Source organism: Salmo trutta, chromosome 22 (assembly GCF_901001165.1).
Source record: "Salmo trutta chromosome 22, fSalTru1.1, whole genome shotgun sequence".
In the NCBI taxonomy this organism is placed as follows: domain Eukaryota; kingdom Metazoa; phylum Chordata; class Actinopteri; order Salmoniformes; family Salmonidae; genus Salmo; species Salmo trutta.
Window position 1 is genome coordinate 38,737,412 of NC_042978.1, and position 22,997 is coordinate 38,760,408.

At 47.2% G+C, this 22,997-nt stretch overlaps 1 protein-coding gene across 2 annotated transcripts in view; it reads right to left on the reverse strand.

Moving 5' to 3' along the window:
• The window catches only part of LOC115158708 (leucine rich adaptor protein 1), a 34,235-nt gene continuing 11,238 nt past the window's right edge, over window positions 1-22,997 (reverse strand). For both annotated transcript variants that reach the window (XM_029707935.1, XM_029707934.1), the window contains exon 2: window positions 1-2,429. In XM_029707935.1, coding sequence (XP_029563795.1) covers window positions 1,578-2,429 — 852 coding nt within the window. In that variant the 3' untranslated portion in view covers window positions 1-1,577. The remainder of the gene's footprint in view (window positions 2,430-22,997) is intronic.

The window sequence follows — 22,997 nt, forward strand, 5'->3', positions numbered from 1 at the left end:
GACTGAATCAGTCATTTAAACTATCAGGATTATCAGAACAACAGTGCAGTCATCTTGGGACTGGAGATACAGGCATAATAGTTTAGGATGACACCAATCACAACAACTGCTGTCCAAATGAAACAAAAATAGTGTACAGTTAAAAAAGAGACAATAATAACACTCAGCCACAACAACCACCCACAGAAGTACCCGATGCACAGATTAATTGTATTGCGATTGACTGATTATACAAATTGCATTGACTGGTTAAGTACTGTAGGTAGTAGGACATCGACAACAGCACAAGTGTGCAAACAGTAGGAACATTCTATATGCTCTTAGCATACTATGATGGTACACACACCTACAGTATGTATGAGAACGATTCCGCTATCTATAGAGTGTGTTACAATCATTTTAACATGGGGTTGTGAGGGCAAACTAGGTTCTATAGATGCGAGTGATTGTAACAAATATATTTTTTTCTGTTGGAAAATTGTTAATTTTCTCTGGTACTGTATGTTACAATGCATAGAGGAAAGGAGGATAAACATGTCAAAAACAAACTTGATTCAGAAAAATATCAACACTGTGCTTCATCTCCAATATAATACTGACATCATTGTTCTAGAAAGTTAGTGCAGTCACATTTAGAGTGAATAGAACATAATGTAATGATGTTGTGTTCTCCTACACACCATGGAAATGGTAGACGTTTGTATAATATGTGCAATCAACCTCTCTCTTAATATTTGACCGGTAGGGTCATTACATGGGAGGGGGAAAAAAATGCTGGGTTGTTTGGTTGACCCAACTACTAGGTTGCAGGCATTGGGTCACTTAGTTGGATTGTTTTCTTTAAAAAGAGCAAGGTTGAGTTGTTGTTGTTGCTGGGTTATTGATGCTGGGTTATTGAGACCCAGTGGTCAGGTCAGAAGACTGGAATCGCGACTACAGTAAGTAGCGCCGTGGTTTCATATAGTTATTTTTGGCCACCCGTGAGAGTAAACATCATTCCGGTTTATCTGTTCTGATATCAGAAGGTTAAGGTTGTACACTGACACTTTAGTAGATTTAATGAAGCTTACAAAAGTCTAAGAGTTCCTTAAAAGCCTATGCAAAACCCAGTGTTGGTATACTTACCACTATGTAACAATACGTACAAAATTATGTTATTAATAATACATTAGAATATGTAATGTGTATTTTATTTAATGAAAATTGAAATTAGCTGTGTATTTAAGATTATGAACAAGAATTACATTTATTTTCACTGGTGGCGAAAAATAACTATCTGAAACCCCCACACCTAATAAGCCACGTCTCCTGAAAATAACCTATGGATTACATATAAAAAGAGCTGTTCAACCCAGCATGAAAATGAATATAACCTAATTGATGGTTAAATTAACCCATGTTTGGGTAATCACAACAATCCAACATGCTAGGTTATTCACACAACCTAACTGGCTGGGTCAAAATAACCCAGCGTGTGTCCTGTCCAACATTTACCCAGCACTTGGTTACCAAATAACCCAAATTGGGTTGATTTTAACCCAGCATTTTTTAGAGGGAAGTGGTGTAATACATCCACCTCATAGAAATGTCACATCGTCCTGCGACTGCACCCATCGCCAGTGGGCATCATACCCCAGGTGCATCTTGCCGTTCATCTTGCAGGCATCTATGTCTATCTTGCCATTCTTATAGGGTTTGAGTTTTGGGCTCTGGCTTTTCCCCAGCTTTTCAGCCAGGCAGACCCGGGCTGAATCAGTAGGTCCTCGTGCTTGCCTGACTGCTTTCTCCAGGGCGCCGTTGCTCTTACTGGGCTGCTGGGTTTGGCTGGGGTCCTTGGTATCCTTGGTGATGGTGGTTCCTTTCACTGCATCTGTGGCCTTAGTCAAAATGGAAGACTCCTTATTGGGGATGTCTGGCTTGACTTGGGGAGAGCCAGGATCAACAACTACCTTGCCCCCTGTGCCTTGTCCTACCCCAGCTCCAGCCCCAACCCCTGCCATAGCCACTGACCCTTCTCCAGCTCCAGCACCTCTCCCAGCCTCTGCCCCAGCCCCTGCCCCAGGCACTGCCCCAGCCCCTGTCTCTGCCCCTGTCCGTGTGGGTGTCACAGTCCCCAGTGGAGTAGAACACAGCACAGACTCAGAACTAGAAGGGCCGTACTCGTCCATGTCATCAGCAAGGGTGTCCAGATAACTGCCTATAGAGATGTTATCCAGCTTGTCATTCAGGGGGTCCTGCAGGCTGCTCCAGCTGCCCCTCCAGGTGTCTCCTCCAGGGCCCTCTCCCAGGCTGTACTGGCTGCTGGTCAGACTGCTGCAACGGCTGGTCAGGGTGCCACGCTCCTCCAGGAGCCACTTACATGCCTCGATCCCCTCGTGCACCGCCAGCAGCTGCTGCAGGATCTTCACGTCCATCGAGCGCAGGTGGGCCTATGGAGAAGAAGAATACTTTATTGATACAGGAGAGGGGAGAGAAGAGATGGCGGGAGGAAAGCAACTGACTCAGGAGACAGGAGAGAAGAGATGGTGGGAGGAAAGCAACGGACTCAGGAGAGAGGATAGAAGAGATGGTGGGAGGAAAGCAACGGACTCAGGAGAGAGAAGATGGTGGGAGGAAAGTAACGGACTCAGGAGAGTGGAGAGATGGTGGGAGGAAACAACTGACTCAGGAGAGAGGAGATGGTGGGAGGAAAGCAACGGACTCAGGAGAGAGGATAGAAGAGATGGTGGGAGGAAAGCAACTGACTCAGGAGAGAAGAGATGGAGGGAGGAAAGCAACTGACTCAGGAGAGAGGAAAGCAACGGACTCCGGAGAGAGGAGAGAATAGATGGTGGGAGGTAAGCAACTGACTCAGGAGAGAGGAGATGGTGGGAGGAAAGCAACGCTCAGGAGAGAGAAGATAGCGGGAGAAAAGCAACGGACTCAGGAGAGAGGAGTTGGTGGGAGGAAAGCAACGCTCAGGAGAGAGAAGATAGCGGGAGAAAAGCAACGGACTCAGGAGAGAGGAGTTGGTGGGAGGAAAGCAACGCTCAGGAGAGAGAAGATAGCGGGAGAAAAGCAACGGACTCAGGAGAGAGGAGTTGGTGGGAGGAAAGCAACGCTCAGGAGAGAGAAGATAGCGGGAGAAAAGCAACGGACTCAGGAGAAAGAAGACGGTGGGAGGAAAGAAACTGACTCAGGAGAGAGGAGATGGTGGGAGGTAAGCAACTGATTCGGGAGAGAGGAGAGAATAGACGGTGGTAGGAAAGAAACTGACTCAGGAGAGAGGAGGGAGCTGTGAGAGCGGTGGGAAAGAGAAAGAAGAAAGAAGAGATGGAGGATGGAAGGGTAAGAGGAAGATAGGAGAGGAGCAAGGTGAGAGTAGGAGGTGAGAGAATAGAGGAGGAATAAGAGGAAGGAGAAGTAAGGTAATGGTGTCACGACTTCTGCCGAATTCGATGCATCTCTTTATTCGGGCGGTGCTCAGCGGTCGACGTCAACGGTCTTCTAGCCATCATTGATCCATTTTTCATTTTCCATTGGTTTTGTCTTGTCTTCCTACACACCTGGTTCCAATCCCATTCATTACATGTTGTGTATTTAACCCTCTGTTTCCCCTCATGTCCTTGTCAGAGATTGTTTGTTGTTATGTTCGTGATTATAGATTAGTGCATGAAGTTAGCAGGAGAAGCTACCCCGGACATGGAGGTGGAGGAGTGCATCCAGGAGCATACGGAGAAGCTTTACCATCTGGGCGCCGCCATGGATCGCGTTGTCCAGAATATGGACCGCTGGGAGAGACAGGGAGTTCTTCCAGTGCCTCCACCAGCACAACCGGGGTCTATCCTGAGCACCCCTTTTCCGCCTGAACCCAGTGGGATCCGTCTCTCCATGCCACAGGGGTATGACGTAAGTGCTGCCAACTGCCAGGGTTTCCTCCTCCAATTAAACCTTTATCTGGCCACGGTCCACCCAGCTCCATCGGACCGTGAGAAGGGTTTCACCCTCGTCTCGTGCCTCACCGAGAAAGCCCTGGAGTGTGCCAGCACCGTGTGTGGAGAGGGAGATGCAACGTTGGACCATTTTGAGGAGTTCACCTGCCGTTTCCGAGCAGTCTTCGACCACCCACCCGAGGGCAGAGCGGTGGGTGAGCGCCTCTACCATCTGAGGCAGGAGACGAGGAGCGCCCAGGAGTTTGCCCTGGAGTTTAGGACCCTGGCTGCCAGTGCGGGATGGAACCACAGGGCCCTGATCGACCATTACCGTTGCGGTCTGCGCGAGGACGTCCGTCGGGAGCTGGCCTGCAGAGACACCACCCTCACCTTCGACCAGCTGGTGGATCTGTCCATCCGGCTGGACAACCTGCTGGCTGCTCGCGGACGTCCAGATCGGGGTCTGGTGGTTCCATCCTCCCGCACCCCCTCTCCGATACCCATGGAGCTGGGAGGGGCGGTGCGCAGGGAGACCGGGGGAGGTTCCCGCTCGTGCACCATCTGTGGCCGCAGAGGTCACACTGCTGGTCGGTGCCGGGTTGGTTCCTCTGGGACTCAAGGCATCAGGTAGGGCGCTCTGGTGTCACCCCAGGTGAGCCGGCACCATTCTCACCCAGAGCCCTCTGTTGCACATATATTTGTGTCTGCCACTTTTCCTGAATTTGCCCCGCGTTCCCAGCATAAGGTGCTAGTAGATTCAGGCGCGGCTGGGAATTTCATTGATAAAGTGTTAGCTCATAGTTTAGGGACCCCCATTGTACCCGTGGATGTGCCTTTCCCCGTTGACGCCTTAGATAGTCGTCCATTAGGGTCAGGGTTTATCAGGGAGGCCACTGCTCCTTTGAGTGCGGTGACGCAGGGGGTCACACGTAAAAGATTAGTCTTTTCCTTATTGACTCTGCTTCATATCCCGTGGTGCTGGACCTACCCTGGTTAGCTTGTCATAACCCCACTGTTTCTTGGCCACAGAGGGCTCTCACGGGGTGGTCGCGAGAGTGCTCAAATAGGTGTTTAGGGGTTTCTGTTGGTGCTACTACAGTGGAAAGTCCAGACCAGGTCTCCACCGTGCGCATTCCCCCAGAATATGCTCATTTGGCTCTCGCCTTCTGTAAAAAGAAGGCGACTCAATTACCACCCCATCGACGGGGGGGATTGTGCGATAAATCTCATGGTAGACGCTGCACTTCCCAGGAGTGGTGAGAGGTGAATGTTGTAGCAGGGTGGTGAGAGGTGAATGTTGTAGCAGGGTGGTGAGAGATGAATGTTGTAGCAGGGTGGTGGGAGATGAATGTTGTAGCAGGGTGGTGGGAGATGAATGTTGTAGCAGGGTGGTGGGAGATGAATGTTGTAGCAGGGTGGTGGGAGATGAATGTTGTAGCAGGGTGGTGGGAGATGAATGTTGTAGCAGGGTGGTGAGAGATGAATGTTGTAGCAGGGTGGTGGGAGATGAATGTTGTAGCAGGGTGGTGAGAGATGAATGTTGTAGCAGGGTGGTGGGAGATGAATGTTGTAGCAGGGTGGTGGGAGATGAATGTTGTAGCAGGGTGGTGGGAGATGAATGTTGTAGCAGGGTGGTGAGAGATGAATGTTGTAGCAGGGTGGTGGGAGATGAATGTTGTAGCAGGGTGGTGGGAGATGAATGTTGTAGCAGGGTGGTGGGAGATGAATGTTGTAGCAGGGTGTGAGAGATGAATGTTGTAGCAGGGTGGTGGGAGATGAATGTTGTAGCAGGGTGGTGAGAGATGAATGTTGTAGCAGGGTGGTGGGAGATGAATGTTGTAGCAGGGTGGTGGGAGATGAATGTTGTAGCAGGGTGGTGGGAGATGAATGTTGTAGCAGGGTGTGAGAGATGAATGTTGTAGCAGGGTGGTGGGAGATGAATGTTGTAGCAGGGTGGTGAGAGATGAATGTTGTAGCAGGGTGGTGAGAGATGAATGTTGTAGCAGGGTGGTGGGAGATGAATGTTGTAGCAGGGTGGTGAGAGATTAATGTTGTAGCAGGGTGGTGGGAGATGAATGTTGTAGCAGGGTGGTGGGAGATGAATGAAGTAGCAGGGTGGTGGGAGATGAATGAAGTAGCAGGGTGGTGGGAGATGAATGAAGTAGCAGGGTGGTGGGAGATGAATGAAGTAGCAGGGTGGTGGGAGATGAATGAAGTAGCAGGGTGGTGGGAGATGAATGAAGTAGCAGGGTGGTGGGAGATGAATGAAGTAGCAGGGTGGTGGGAGATGAATGAAGTAGCAGGGTGGTGGGAGATGAATGAAGTAGCAGGGTGGTGGGAGATGAATGAAGTAGCAGGGTGATGGGAGATGAATGAAGTAGCAGGGTGGTGGGAGATGAATGAAGTAGCAGGGTGGTGGGAGATGAATGAAGTAGCAGGGTGGTGGGAGATGAATGAAGTAGCAGGGTGGTGGGAGTAAGAAGAGGTGGATTTGAGAGAGAAACTGAAAAAATAATTTGGGTTAAGTTGCATTCCCCACAGTTAAAACAAGTTGCCAACCGCAGTAAATTGTAAAAGTAAGTAGACTTACGGAAAATAAAGGAAAGTTGTAATTAATCAAAATAATTTGGCACCACTGCTTTTAATACGTGTAGGAGCGATGCTGAATAAGCCAGGGATAAATAAGAGGAAAAAACAGTGCTACGGTGATGGAAAATCCAACAGAATACATTAGCAGAGATGTGCTCCAGTCCAGTCAGGAGCTAGGGCCAAGAGGTAATATATGGTAATGAGATTTATGGCCTCCCCCCCCCAGGGTTAGCAGAGAGAACTGCCAACTGGATACACCACACTCCTAGAATGCAACTCAATCACTGTGATATGCCTATCGCACTTCCAATTGCTTAGAGTTCCAGGACAGTGGATAAAGCACAGACACCTAAATCTTACAGATCTTTGACCTCTGACCTTTTTCAGTCTTTGTGTACCTCTCTCGTTGCCCCCACTGCACCACCCCTCATGACCCTGCAGGTCAAGTCATTAAAAAAGCATCCGAGTGGAACCTATTGATTGATTTCTCTGGCCTACATCCACTTTCCTTAAAATGTGGTTACTGCACAATGTACATGCCTGGACCTTTCTGTCTCTGTATCTCTCAGCCGGAGCAATACATAAATCATATGGATATAGATTACTCATATATCTCTGTCAGGCTGCATCATTATAGCTCATAACTATCATCACAAAAAGCTCATTCCGTAATAAACTGCAGAAGGGGCCCACATGAGACATGTGATGGATAGGTGTAATATAGGAAACATAGACATACTAGAGATGATCTTCCAATAATACAAATCACACTGGATATTGTTTCATCAATCTGAATGCCCTTTCAGTGAACTACTCTCCATCCAGCGAAACAAAGGAAATGGTGATGGGATAACACTGCGTTAGAGTACCCTTCTTTGGCCCTATACTATCCAATCCAAAGTGTTTGTGTCCTTGCCAACTCAGCTCCACTCCTCCCAGCCTGGGGCAGAGACCAGGAGACACAGGCCATCCGGAACAGAACAAGAGATGAGGCAAAGAGTAACAGCTTTCTCAGTCAGCAGAGCTTGTGTATAGGAGGGGGAGGAGGAAAAAGAGAAAGTGGAGGAGGAGGGAGACGGCACCGATATCTCTCTCGTTCTTCCTATCTCTCCCTCTCTCAGTAAATGAGCTGAAGGGGCTATAGTTGTTCTGCTGATGCCAAAGCCACACTGACCGACCGGCTGTATGCTCTGCTGTAGTAATGAGTTAGTCTGATGCTGTGAGCACAAATCACCAATCAAAAGACCAAAACACAGGAAGCGAGAGAGGGAATGCAAAGCTAAAGCCAGGCTGCAAGGTGGGAAATAAGAACATACAGTGAGGGAAAAATGTATTTGATCCCCTGCTGATTTTGTACGTTGGCCCACTGACAAAGAAATGATCATTCTATAATTTTAATGGTAGGTTTATTTGAACAGTGAGAGACACAAAAAAATCCAGAAAAACACATGTCAAAAATGTTATAAATTGATTTGCATTTTAATGAGGGAAATAAGTATTTGACCCCCTCTCAATCAGAAAGATTTCTGGCTCCCAGGTGTCTTTTATACAGGTAACGAGCTGAGATTAGGAGCACACTCTTAAAGAGAGTGCTCCTAATCTCAGTTTGTTACCTGTATAAAAGACACCTGTCCACAGAAGCAATCAATCAATCACATTCCAAACTCTCCACCATGGCCAAGACCAAAGAGCTCTCCAAGGATGTCAGGGACAAGATTGTACACCTACACAAGGCTGGAATGGGCTACAAGACCATCCCCAAGCAGCTTGGTGAGAAGGTGACAACAGTTGGTGCGATTATTCACAAATGGAAGAAACACAAAAGAACTGTCAATCTCCCTCGGCCTGGGGCTACATGCAAGATCTCACCTCGTGGAGTTGCAATGATCATGAGAACGGTGAGGAATCAGCCCAGAACTACACGGGAGGATCTTGTCAATGGTCTCAAGGCAGCTGGGACCATAGTCACCAAGAAAACAATTGGTAACACACTACGCCGTGAAAGACCAAAATCCTGCAGCGCCCGCAAGGTCCCCCTGCTCAAGAAAGCACATATACATGCCCGTCTGAAGTTTGTCAATGAACATCTGAATGATTCAGAGGACAACTGGGTGAAAGTGTTGTGGTCAGATGAGACCAGAATGGAGCTCTTTGGCATCAACTCAACTCGCCGTGTTTGGAGGAGGAGGAATGCTGCCTATGACCCCAAGAACACCATCCCCACCGTCAAACATGGAGGTGGAAACATTATGCTTTGGGGGTGTTTTTCTGCTAAGGGGACAGGACAACTTCACCGCATCAAAGGGACGATGGACGGGGCCATGTACCGTCAAATCTTGGGTGAGAACCTCCTTCCCTCAGCCAGGGCATTGAAAATGGGTCGTGGATGGGTATTCCAGCATGACAATGACCCAAAACACACGGCCAAGGCAACATATGAGTGGCTCAAGAAGAAGCACATTAAGGTCCTGGAGTGGCCTAGTCAGTCTCCAGACCTTAATCCCATAGAAAATCTGTGGAGGGAGCTGAAGGTTCGAGTTGCCAAACGTCAGCCTCGAAACCTTAATGACTTGGAGAAGATCTGCAAAGAGGAGTGGGACAAAATCCCTCCTGAGATGTGTGCAAACCTGGTGGCCAACTACAAGAAACATCTGACCTCTGTGATTGCCAACAAGGGTTTTGCCACCAAGTACTAAGTCATGTTTTGCAGAGGGGTCAAATACTTATTTCCCTCATTAAAATGCAAATCATTTTATAACACTTTTGACATGTGTTTTTCTGGATTTTTTTGTTATTATTCTGTCTCTCACTGTTCAAATAAACCTACCATTAAAATTATAGACTGATCTTTTCTTTGTCAGTGGGCAAACTTACAAAATCAGCAGGGGATCAAATACTTTATCCCTCACTGTATATTTAAAGCAATTTAATGTTCAATCAATTGAGTTCTATTTAGCTAATTGTAGACTACTGTCTGATGTGTAGGGCTAACATGTGCGCAATGATGTGCTGCCTCATTATTTGCAGCCATAGGTGATCATTTATTTTTAGGAGCTGATCTGTCATCAGTATCTAATGTTAAGGTAAGATTTGAATGGAGAATGCTGATCTGAGAGCACCGCTGCCTTTCTTTCGATCGCACCTATTGAACGTTCTCCCTATGTGGTGTTTTTTGTAAATGCATGTGAGTTCTTTGGCCATTATAGAAACAATGCATCATTTTGTGCCAGCAATATACCACCCTTCATCCCACTGCTGGCTTGCCTCTGAAGCTAAGCCGGGTTTGTCCTGGTCAGTCCCTGAATGTGAAACCAGATGCTGCTGGAAGTGGTGTTGGTGGGCCAGTTGGAGGGCCAGTAGGAGGCAATCTTTCCTGTGGTCTAAAAAAATCTCCCAATGCCCCAGGGCAGTGATTGGGGACATTAGCCTGTGTAGGGTGCCGTCTTTCGGATGGGACGTTAAACGGGAGTCCTGACTCACTGTGGTCACTAAAGATCCCATGGCAGTTATAGTAAGAGTAGGAGTGTTAACCCCGCTATCCTGGTTAAATTCCCAATCTGGCCCTCATACCATCATGGCCTTCTAATCATCCCCAGCTTCCAATTGGCTCTTTCATCTCCTCTCCCCTGTAAATGAGAGTGTGTTCTCAGTCAACTTAGCGGGTAAAATCAAATAAAACACTCGTAAGCTTATGTTCCATCGCTATCAAGAAACCGGGCTCAAGCTATTACTTCATAGACATGGCTATTTGTATTTATGCAAACCATATGGATTCTCCCTTTAAAGAGGGGAGGGGGTGAATATCAACAGCTGCTTTACATTAAGCACATACCAGTCCCTGTGACTCTCAAAGTACTGAATAAGTTGGCTGAGTGAGCATTTGAAAAAAGAAAAGAAACCTCCAGTTTTTTACTTCTTGTTGGCTACTTCCCACTAAGTCCAGGCCGGCTGTCTTTTTTGTGTGCGGTCCGGACGGCCCCAGCTCCATGAGGGGTCTAAAGTTTAAAATGTTTAGTCCCCTCAGTTTTAGTTTTGTATCCCTATTTAAAATAGCAAAAAAGTTAAGATGATTGAGTGACAGGTTGGTGGCAAAACAAATTATATCTCCGCTGCGCTGTGTTAGCACAATGGGCAAGGTACTCCATGGTGTGTATAGGGGACTATGGAAAGCCTCTGGGGCTGTTAGGAATGACTCCTTTGGGGTTTCCATAAAAAGGCAGGAAAACGCTTCTCATCTCTGTGGTAGACTGCACAGCTATTTTCAGGTCTTTCTAGAGATGTTCGATCAAGTTTAAGTCCGGGCTCTGGCTGGGCCACTTAAGGACATTCAGTGACTTGTCCTGAAGCCACTCCTGCATTGTCTTGGCTAAGTGCTTAGTCTGAGGTCCTGAGCACTCTGGAGCAGGTTTTCATCAAGGATCTCTCTGTACTTTGCTCTGTTCATCTTTCCCTTGATCCTGACTAGTCTCCCAGTCCCTGCCGCTGAAAACATCCCCACAGCATGATGCTGCCACCACCATGCTTCACTGTAGGGATGGTGCCAGGTTTCCAACAGACGTGACGCTTGGCATTCAGGCCAAAGAGTCCAATCTTGGTTTCATCAGACCAGAGAATCTTGTTTCTCATGATCTAAGAGTCCTTTAGTTGCCTTTTGGCAAACTCCAAGTGGGCTGTCATGTGCCTTCTACTGAGGAGTGGCTTCCTTCTGGCCACTCTACCATAAAGGCCTAATTGGTGGAGTGCTGCAGAGATGGTTGTTCTTCTGGAAGTTTCTCCTATCTGCACAGAGGAACTCTGGAGCGCCTTCAGAGTGACCATCGGGTCCTTGGTCACCTCCCTGACCAAGGCTCTTATCCCCGATTGCTCAGTTTGGCCAGGCAGGCCAGCGCAAAGAAGTCTCTTTGTGGTACCAAACTTCTTCCATTTAAAAATGATGGAGCCCACTGTGTTCTTGGGGACTTTCAATGCTGCAGAAATGTTTTGGTGTCCATCCCCAGATCTGTGGCTGGACACAATCCTGCCTCGGAGCTCTACGGACAATTCCAAAGACCTCATGGTTTTTCTCTGACATGCACTGTCAACTGTGGGACCTTAGGTGTGTGCCTTTCCAAATCATGTCCAATCAATTGAATTTCCCACAGGTGGACTGCAATGAAGTTGTAGAAACATCTCAAAGATTATCAATGGAAACAGGATGCACCTGAGCTCAATTTTGAGTCTCATAGCAAAGGGTCTGAATACCTATGTAAATAAGGTATTTCTGTTTTTTATTTGTAATACATTTACAAACATTTCTAAAAACCTGTTTCCACTTTGTCATTTGGGGGTATTGTGTGTAGATTGATAAAATCCATTTTGAAATAAGTCTGTAACGTAACAATATGTGGAAAAAGTAAATGAGTCTGAATACTGAAGTACATATCGGTATGTTTCATCATAGAAATAGATAGGCTACATTTTAGAATGGTTTTCTTGGTAGCCTATTGGTTTTTGTAGCTGTAGATGGAACTGTATGTATTGGAAACATGTTGGCATTGCTTAATTGATTACGTGGGTCGAATTTGACACACATAATTGTATTGTGCCATATCACAACATGTTGCTTAACTCATGAGCAAGCGGCATGATTTTCCATGTTAGAAGCATGCCTATATAGGCCTATTTATTTGGCAAGACAGCTGTACATGGCTGCATCTCACTGTAGTAGGCTGTAGCTTATGTTTTGGTTATTTGGATCTCCATTCGCCTTTTGTTTGCTGCGTTTGTTTACTGTTAATGTACATATCCTAAATATAGATTGTGTCATGCCTTAATCGATCTGATATTTTGTTTACTAGGCCTACCTCTTGGTACTGCTGTTTTCTTCTGTTTGTTTGCGTTCGTTCGCATTCACAGTTGTGTCAGTATTCTAAGCCAAACTGCTATTCAGTATTTTTTTTTGCATGCATGAATAACTATGCTATTTAGTTTGCATTATTTTGGTATGACAGCTGTGTGTATGGCTGTATTTACAATGTTTGTTTGTAATAGATGAATTGCCCTATCTAGCTTGTAGCCTATATTCATTACCAAAATGGCCTAGCTGTAATGCGCCCTCCATTGTGCTGATACAGCGCAGCAGAGATAGGCTACAGACTTCAACAGCAGTCAATGTTTTTGGAGTCTCGACATTTGAACTTGATCTTTATTGTAGTATAGGGTGACTATATACTGTAAGCAGAATTCAATATAATTCCAATGCAAAACCCCCAAAAATGTTACTGCCCCCTTAGTTACTTTATCCTGGCGCTGGGTCTGGGTTTGGACTTGATTTCAACTTTCCACAGATGGCACTCCCTAAAAACACACCACTTTGATACAAGTTACTTTTCGTGGGAGGTTAGGAGAGCATTTTTTCAAACCCTTATCCTTGTCCTATCCTTAACCTAATTCTCCTAATCTGTTACAAAAGTCGTAGCTTTATCAATGTGTTTTGATTTAGGGGATCTCGTCCACTGACGTAGATTTTTGGTCCTGTCCCGACATCTATGGTTCACAAGTTTGGACAGCAACGTTTTGTGCAATAGAGGAATGGTTCTCAAACCTCTCCATGGGGACCCCAGGCCGTTCCATGTAATTGATCTATTCCAGAGCTAACACACCTGATTCAACTTGTCAACTAATCCTCAAGCTCTTGAATAGCTAGTTCAGAGCTACAGCAAAATTGTGAAATGTCTGGGGGTCCCCAGGGAGATGTTTGAGAACCACTGCAGTACAGCACAGCAAAGTGCAGTACATTGCAGTAAAAAAAAGTAGAGAAAGTCTATTCAACATTCATTCAGAACCCGAAAATACGTATTTTCAACGTTAAGAATGGTTTTAATTTCAACGTCCGTAAAATATATATTTAAACCTCCTGAAAACGACCTTTAATTCAGAACCTAAAATTAACCTAACTTCAAAGTGTCACGCCCCCACCATAGAGAGCCTTTTATTCTCTATGTTGGTTAGGTCAGGGTGTGACTAGGGTGGGTAATCTAGGTTGATCTATTTCTATGTTGGCCTGGTAGGGTTCCCAATCAGAGGCAGCTGTTTATCGTTGTCTCTGATTGGGGATCATATTTAGGCAGCCATTTCCCCGCTGTGTTTTGTGGGATCTTGATTTGTTTTTGTGTAGTTGCCTGTGAGCACTCCAGAACGTCACGTTTTGTTTGTTCTTTATTGTTTTTTTGTGTGGTTCACTTCAAATAAAATGTCGAACTGATTTCACGCTGCGCTTTGGTCTGAATGTTCTTACGACGATCGTGACAGAAGATCCCACCACAACAGGACCACGCAGCGTGCCCAGGAGGAGAAGGTATCCTGGGCTTGGGAGGAGATCAAGGAGGAGAAGATATCCTGGACATGGGAGGAAATCATGGAGATAAGGGAGGACAGCGACGACGCCAGGGTTTGCGGCCACAAGGAAAGCCTCCCCCCCAAAAAAATTGGGGGGCACACTGGGTGGTCGGCAGAGCCGAGGAGCAAACCAGAGCTGATCTGGGAGAAGAGGGAGAAATTGGAGGAGTGAACGGAGAGAGTCAGAGACCATCAGTGAGTTGATGGAGAAATTGGAGGAGAGAGAAATGAGAGAGTTGTTGTGTTGGTGTATGATGCACGACATTCGCCCTAAGGAGCGTGTTATCTGTTTGATGCCACCTGAGTCAGCTCTCCGTACTCATCCTGAGGAGCGTACTAGCAGTCTGGTAAAAACTGTGCCAGCTCCACGCACCAGGTCTCCAGTACGCCTCCACAGCCCTGTACGTCCTGTGCCAGCTCTCCGCACTCGCCTTGAGGAGCGTATCATTTGTCCGGTACCATGTGTGCCGGCTCTACGTACCAAGTCTCCAGCACGCCTTCACAGCCCAGTACGTCCTGTGCCAGCTCCCCGCACTCGCTGTGCAAAATGTGTCATCGTTCCGGTACAATTTGTGCCGGCTCTACGCACCAGGTCTCCAGTGCGCCTCCACAGCCCAGTACGTCCCCACACTCGCCCTGAAGAGCGTGTCACCAGTCCGGTGCAACCTGTGCCAGCCCCACGCATCAGTCCTCCAGTGCGCCTCCCCAGTCCGGTACATCCTGTGCCTGCTCCCCGCACTCGCTCTGAAGTGCGTGTCACCAGTCCGGTGCCACCTGTACCGGCTCCACGCACTAGGCCTCCAGTGCGCATTCACAGTCCGGAGCTTCCGGCGACGGTTCCCAGTCCAGAGCTTCCGGCGACGGTCCCCAGTCCAGAGCTTCCGGCGATGGTCCGCGGTCCGGAACCTTCTGCGACGGTTCGGAACCTCCTGCGACGGTCCGGAACCTCCTGCGACGGTCCGCGGCCCGGAACCTCCTGCGACGGTCCGCGGCCCGGAACCTCCTGCGACGGTCCGCGGCCCGGAACCTCCTGCGACGGTCCGCGGTCCGGAACCTCCTGCGACGGTCCGCGGTCCGGAGCTTCCAGGCAAGGTGTCCAGTCCAACTCCTAGGCTGGAGCCTTTCTCAGCGCCGGTGCCCAGTCCAGGCACAGTGACCAGCCCAGCTCCAAGGCCGGAGTTGTTCTCTGCACCGGTGCCCAGTCTGGGCGCGGCGTTCAACCCAGCTCCATGGCCGGAGCCTTCCTCTGCGCCGATGCCCAGTCCAGGCAAGGCGTCCAACCCAGCTCCATGGCCGGAGTCCTCTCCTGTGCCGGTGCCCAGTCCAGGCACGACGTTCAGCCCGGCGCCATGGCCGGATCCGGGGTCTGGGCGGGGATTACGACCTGCACCGGAGCTGCCACCAATGCTAGATGCCCACCCGGACCCTCCCCTATTGAGTCAGGTTTTGCGGCCGGAGTCCGCACTTTTGAGGGGGTACTGTCATGCCCTGACCATAGAGAGCCTTTTATTCTCTATGTTAGTTAGATCGGGGTGTGACTAGGGTGGGTAATCTAGGTTGTTCTATTTCTGTTGGCCTGGTATGGTTCCCAATCAGAGGCAGCTGTTTATCGTTGTCTCTGATTGGGGTTCATATTTAGGTAGCTATTTCCCCACTGTGTTTTGTGGGATCTTGATTTGTTTTTGTGTAGTTGTCTGTGAGCACTCCAGAACGTCACATTTAGTTTGTTCTTTATTGGGGTTTTTTGTGCGGTTCACTTCAAATAAAATGCCTAACCGATTTCACGCTGCGCTTTGGTCTGAATGTTCTTACGACGATCGTGACACAAAGTCTGGAAAATACATATTTTAAACGTAATTTTGCATACTGGGTTTCTGGGAACAAACTGAAAAGTAATTTGACACAGTCAGCTCAAATTTGGATTAAAATTGTATGAAGAAAATCGCATTGACAGAGGAGGGTGTACTGAATTAATTATGCATAAGGTTGGGGCTGGAATTTGTTCTGGATGCTCGAACAGTGATGTGTCTGTCTCATATGTTGATCTAGCTAATTGGCTAGCTAGCATGTGTACGCTCACTGCAATGCACAGCCGATGTGCTACTCGCATGTGCATTGAGAAGGGTGCAATTGCAGTCCGCAATTCTGGGCGTTCCTGTATGTGGGTATTCCCGCACCTGCAGGAACGCCTCTTTATAATTTAGGAGAAGCGGGGGCGCTCTATTACAGTAGGTGACTTTAATGCACAATAACGTTGGATGCCAGCTGGCGATGAACTCCACAGATGAAGGGGGGGGGGGCGCGACTACAACGGTAGCAAGCTAGCCGTACATTGGTAGACAGTGTCCTTCGCCCCCAGAAATAAGCATGTGGGAGCGATTCAATTATAAATTCAATAGAAACTGTTGCACCTACAAACTAGATCAGCTTTAATATTGGAGATAGATTGGCTTCTATCAATGCAATTGTCTGCACTATTGTAAAGTGGTTGTTCCACTGGATATCATAAGGTGAATGCATCAATTTGTAAGTCGCTCTGGATAAGAGCGTCTGCTAAATGACTTAAATGTAAATGTAAATGTAATTTCCAATCCCCTATACATATATTATTTGTAAGTATATACAGTACCAGTCAAACGTTTAGACATACCTACTCATTCAAGGGTTTTTCTTAATTTTTTGTAGAATAATAGTGACGACATCAAAACAATGAAATAACACATATGGAATCATGTAGTAAGCAATAAAGTTTATATTTTATATTCTAGATTCTTCAAAGTAGCCACCCTTTGCCTTGATGACAGGTTTGCACACTTTTTTGCATTCTCTCAACCAGCTTCACCTGTAATGTTTTTCCAACAGTCTTGAAGGAGTTCCCACATATGCTGAGTGCTTGTTGGCTGCTTTTCCTTCACTGCGGTCCAACTCATCCCAAACCATCTCAATTGGGCTGATTGTGAAGGCCAGGTCATCTGATGCAGCACTCCATCACTCTTCTTCTCGGTCAAAAAGCCCTTACACAGCCTGGAGGTGTGTTGGTTCATTGTCCTGTTGGAAAACAAATGATAGTCCCACTAAGTGCAAACCAGATGGGATGGCATATCGCTGCAGAATGCTGTGGTAGCCATGCTGATTAAGTGTGCCTTGAATTCTAAATAAATCACAGACAGTGTCACGAGCAAAGCACCCCCACACCATAACACCTCCTCCTCCATGCTTCACGGTGGGAGCCATACATGCGGAGATCATCCGTTCACCTACTCTGCGTCTCACAAAGACACGGCGGTTTGAACCAAGAATCTCAAATTTAGACTTAACAGACAAAAGGACAGATTTCCACCGGTCTAATGTCCATTGCTTGTGTTTCTTGGGCCAAGCAAGTCTATTCTTATTGGTGTCCTTTAGTAGTGGTTTCTATGCAGTAATTCGACCATGAATGCCTGATTCACGCAGTCTCCTCTGAACAGTTGATGTTGAGATGTGTCTTTTACTTGAACTCTGTGAAGCATTTATTTGGGCTGACATTTCTGAGGCTGGTAACTCTAATGAATTTATCCTCTGCAGCAGAGGTAACTCTGGGTCTTCCTTACCTGTGGTGGACCTCATGAGAGCCAGTTTCATCATAGCGCTTGATTGTTTTTGCGACTGCACTTGAAGTAACTTTCAAAGTTCTAGAAATATTCCGTATTGACTGACCTTCATGTCTTAAAGTAATGTTGGACTGTCGTTTCTCTTTGCTTATTTGAGCTGTGCTTGCCATTATATGGACTTAGTCTTTTACCAATTAGTGCTATCTTCTGTAGCGGAGGAAGGAGCAGCACAATGAGGGGATGAAGCAGCGTGCTCGGGAGGTCATGGCATCCTGGTCGCTGGAGGTGTTGGAGTCAAGGATTGACTGGACATGGGATCAATTATTTGACCACTGCAACAACCTGCCGAGGGAGAACGACAGACACGGGAGGCAGCCCCCAAAACATTTTTGGGGGGGGAACACGGGGAGATTGGCGTAGTCAGGCGGTAGACCTGAGCCAACTCCCCGTGCTTACTGGAGGCAGCGCAGTACTGGTCAGGCACCGTGTTATGCGGTTAAGCGCACGGTGTCTCCAGTGCGCGTTCATTGCCCGGCGCGCTATAGGCCAGCCCCCCGCAAGTGCCATGCGAGTGCAGGCATCGAGCCAGGACGGATTGTGCCGGCTCAGCGCGTCTGGTCTCCAGTGCGCCTTTTCAGTCCAGGTTATCCTGCACCGGCTCTGCGCACTGTGTCTCCAGGGCGCTGGGAGGGTTCAGTTCGCCCAATGCCTGCGCTCCGCCCGAGCCGGGCCAAAGTGGGCATTCAGCCTGGAGTGTGGGTAAAGAGCCTATGTACCAGAACTCCAGTGCTCCCCCACAGCCCGGTTTATCCTGTGCCTCCTCCTCGGACCAGGCCTCCAGTGGGTCTCCCCATCCTGGTCAGTCCTGTGCCTTCTCCACGGACCAGGCCTCCAGTGGGTCTCCCCATCCTGGTCAGTCCTGTGCCTCCTCCACGGACCAGGCCTCCAGTGGGTCTCCCCAGCCTGGTGAGTCCAGTGCCTGCGCCCAGAGCCAGGCCTCCTTCATGTCTCCCCAGACTGGTGAGTCCTTGGCCAGAGCCGCCAGAGCCGCCCGCCAGTCCGGAGCCGCCAGAGCCGCCCGCCAGTCCGGAGCCGCCAGAGCCGCCCGCCAGTCCGGAAACGCCAGAGCCGCCCGCCAGTCCGGAGCCGTCAGAGCCGCCCGCCTGTCCGGAGCCGCCAGAGCCGCCCGCCTGTCCGGAGGGCCAGGCCTCCTTCATGTCTCCCCAGCCTGGTGAATCCTGGGTCAGTGCCGCCGGAGCCGCCCGCCAGCCCGGAGCTGCCGGAGCCGCCAAGGTCGCCCGCCAATCAGGCGCAACCAGAATCGCCCGCCAGCCGGGCGCAGCCAGGGTCACCCACCAGCCGGGCGCAGCCAGAGTTGCCAGCCGGGCGCAGCCAGGGTCGCCCACCAGTCCTCCGGCGCAGCTAGGGGCGCCACCTAAGTGGCCGAAGCCAAGGGTGGAGCAGGGTCCACGTCCCGCACCCGAGCCGCCGCCGTAGGAAGGCACACCCGGACCCTCCCCTTCAGAGTCAAAATGGTCGGTGATCTGTTTGTTAACTTGGCTTTCGAAGACCTTAGAAAGGCAGGGTAGGATAGATATAGGTCTGTAGCAGTTTGGGTCTAGAGTGTCTTCCCCTTTGAAGAGGGGGATGACCCCGGCAGCTTTCCAATCTTTGGGAATCTCAGACGATACGAACGAGAGGTTGAACAAGCTAGTAATAGGGGATGCAACAATTTCGGCAGATAATTTTAGAAAGAGAGGGTCCAGATTGTCTAGCCCAGCTGATTTGTAGGGGTCCAGATTTTGCAACTCTTTCAGAACATCAGCTATCTGGAATTGGCTGAAGGAGAAATGGGGGAGGCTTGGGCAAGTTGCTGTTGGGGTTGGAGGGCTGTTGATCGGGGTAGGGATAGCCAGGTGGAAAGCATGGCCAGCCGTAGAAAAATGCTTATTGAAATTCTCAATTATAGTGGATTTATCGGTGGTGGCAGTGTTTCCTAGCCTCAGTGCAGTGGGCAGCTGGGAGGAGGTGCTTTTATTCTCCATGGACTTTACAGTGTCCCAGAACTTTTTGGAGTTTGTGCTACAGGATGAAAATTTCTGCTTGAAAAAGCTAGCCTTAGTTTTCCTAACTGCCTGTGTATATTGGTTCCTAACTTCCCTGAAAAGATGCATATCACGGGGGCTATCCGATGCTAATGCAGAACGCCACAGGATGTTTTTGTGCTGGTCAAGGGCAGTCAGGTCTGGAGAGAATCAAGGGTTATATCTGTTCCTGGTTCTACATGTTTTGAATGGGGCATGCTTATTTAAGATGGTGAGGAAATTACTTTTAAAGAATAACCAATCAACAGCCTAATCAACTCTATGTGAAGGAGATATGTCACGCTGCATGAGGTAAATGTTGGTCACAACAGATACTGACTAATTTTCTGATTCACACCCCTACTTTTTTAAAGGTATCTGTGACCAACAGATGCATATCTGTATTCCCAGTCATGTGAAATCCATAGATTAGGTCCTAATTTATTTCAATTGACTGATTTCGTTATATGAGATGTAACTCAGAAAAATCTTTGAAATTGTTGCATGTTATATTTTTGTTCAGTATAGAGAGAGAGAGACATTTTTTTTTAGGCTGTATGTATTTTTAGATATAGGCCTATCGTACATTTGTATTATTGTAGCATCACAATCTTTATTGCAAAAAGAAATACACACAACTTCAAGCTACATATTCATTTGACAGAGGTAATGAACTGCCCATTGATCAGTAGAACAATTGATAAAACAGGACCATGTTTGCAAAACAAGTGTTTCTGAGCTTATGTCAATATTACAGAGGTAAGCTAAGGGTTACAGAAATCAAGAATTGAGACAGGATTTATAGACTTCTACAGTTGAAGTCGGAAGTTTACATACACCTTAGCCAAATACATTTAAAATCAGTTTTTCACAATTCATTTTTTTTATTTCACCTTTATTTAACCAGGTAGGCTAGTTGTGAACAAGTTCTCATTTGCAACTGCGACCTGGCCAAGATAAAGCATAGCAATTCGACACATACAACAACATAGAGTTACATATGAAATAAACAAAACATACAGTCAATAATACAGTAGAACAAAATAAAACAAAAAGTCTACATACAGTGAGTGCAAATGAGGTAAGTTAAGGCAATAAATAGGCCATGGTGACATTTAAGCCTAGTAAAAAATTCCTGTCTTGGGTCAGTTAGCAACACCACTTTATTTTAAGAATGTGAAATGTCAGAATAATAGCAGAGAGCATGATTTATTTCAGCTTTTTTTTCTTTCATCACATTCCCAGTGGGTCAGAAGTTTACATACTAATTGAGTGTATTTGGTAGCATTGCCTTTCAATTGCTTAACTTGGGTCAAGGGTTTCGGGGAGCCTTCCACAAGCTTCCCACAATAAGTTGGGTGAATTTTGGCCCATTCCTCCTGACAGAGCTGGTGTAACTGAGTCAGATTTGGTTTGTAGGATCCTTGCTTGCAAACGGTTTTTTAGTTCTGCCCAGAAATGTTCTATAGAATTGAGGTCAGAGCTTTGTGATGGCCACTCCAATACCTTGACTTTGTTGTCCTTAAGCCATCCATTTGGAAGACGCATTTGCGACCAAGCTTTAACTTCCTGACTGATGTCTTGAGATGTTGCTTCAATATATCCACATAATTTTCCCTCCTCGTGATGCCATCAATTTTGTGAAGTGCACCAGTCCCTCCTGCAGCAAAGCACCCCCACAACATGATGCTGCCACCCCCGTGCTTCACGGTTGGGATGGTATTCTTCGGCCTGCAACGCTCCCCCTTTTCCTCCAAACATAATGATGGTCATTATGGCCAAACAGTTCTATTTCTGTTTCATCAGACCAGAGGACATTTCTCCAAAAAGTACAATCTTTGTCCCCATGTGCAGTTGCAAACCGTAGTCTGGCTTTTTATGGCGGTTTTGGAGCAGTGGCTTCTTCCTTGCTGAGCGGCCTTTCAGGATATATCGATATAGGACTCGTTTGCTGTTGTTCTGGGATTGATTTGCACTTTTCGCACCAAATTATGTTCATCTCTAGGAGACAGAACGCGTCTCCTTCCTGAGCGGTATGACGGCTGCGTGGTCCTATGGTGTTTATACTCGCATACTTTTTTTGAGGTCTTGGCTGATTTCTTTTGATTTTCCCATGATGTCAAGCAAAGAGGCACTGAGTTTGAAGGTCGGCCTTGAAATACATCCACAGGTACACCTCCAACTGACTCAAATTATGTCAATTAGCCTATCAGAAGCTTCTAAAGCATTGACATAATTTTCTGGAATTTTCCAAGCTGTTTGAAGGCACAGTCAACTTAGTGTATGTAAACTCCTGACCCACTGGAATTGTGATACAGTGAATGATAGATTATTTCACTTGTCTGTAAACAGTTGTTGGAAAAATGACTTGTGTCATGCACAAAGTAGATGTCCTCACCGACATGCCAAAACTATAGTTTGTTAACAAGAAATTTGTGTAGTGGTTGAAAAACGAGTTTTAATGACACCAACCTAAGTGTATGTAAACTTCCGACTTCAACTGTATATATGAGTGACTGTGTCCAACACACCACCACCTGTTGTTATGTTGGGCACTTACTGACCAAAAAGATATTCTGAAATATATGTTCTTCTCAATGACATGTATTGCTAAAATAAAGGTTTAAGGAAATACAGGCAGCACCATATTACGACAAGAAAAAAACAGCTCACTCAATCAAGCATTATGGTCTTGTAAGTATAAAAGCAAAGCATGCTTTCATACAATTAAAAAAAGCTTGAAAAGGTAATGGGATTAGTGTGTGAAGAATACAATACTTTAACTTGTATGTGGTACAAATCACAATATTGTGGGAGCACCTGCTCTAAGTGTATGAATTAGGCTGTTTGAGAAAGTTTGAATCCTAAGCAACCTGCATACACATTGTTTGAAGTACAACAGACCAACATACATTACATTTAAGTCATTTTAGCAAATGTTCTTATCCAGAGCGACTTACAGTAGTGAATGCATACATTTCATACATTTTTTTCTCCGTACTGGTCCCCCGTGGGAATCGAACCCACAACCCTGGCGTTGCAAACACCATGCAAACACCATGCTCTACCAACTGAGCCACATGGGACCGTAGTAGGTCAAAGCTGTGTGCTGGAAAATCTTGGTAGAGCATAGGCTTTGTGGTGCCCATTTGAATTTCCTTTATTTTTTGGCTTCAGACCAATGCCTACTTCTCACTTAAAACAGTTATTTTTTTGTTTTTAATTACATATTGGTACAGACGACAGAAAAGAAGATACACACCCATCTTTCTGCAAATCTCTGGCTAGGCTACATTTTTGCTTGTGTGCCTATCTACATGTTGTCTGCATGCCATTTATTTTATGTGCCAGTCCCAATGCCAGTCTGCCTGTAGGCATGTCCTAAAGTGTGTGTGGGGGGTGGGGGGGGGGGGGGGGGGGAGTCATAGCCTTGGGAGCCTTGAAGG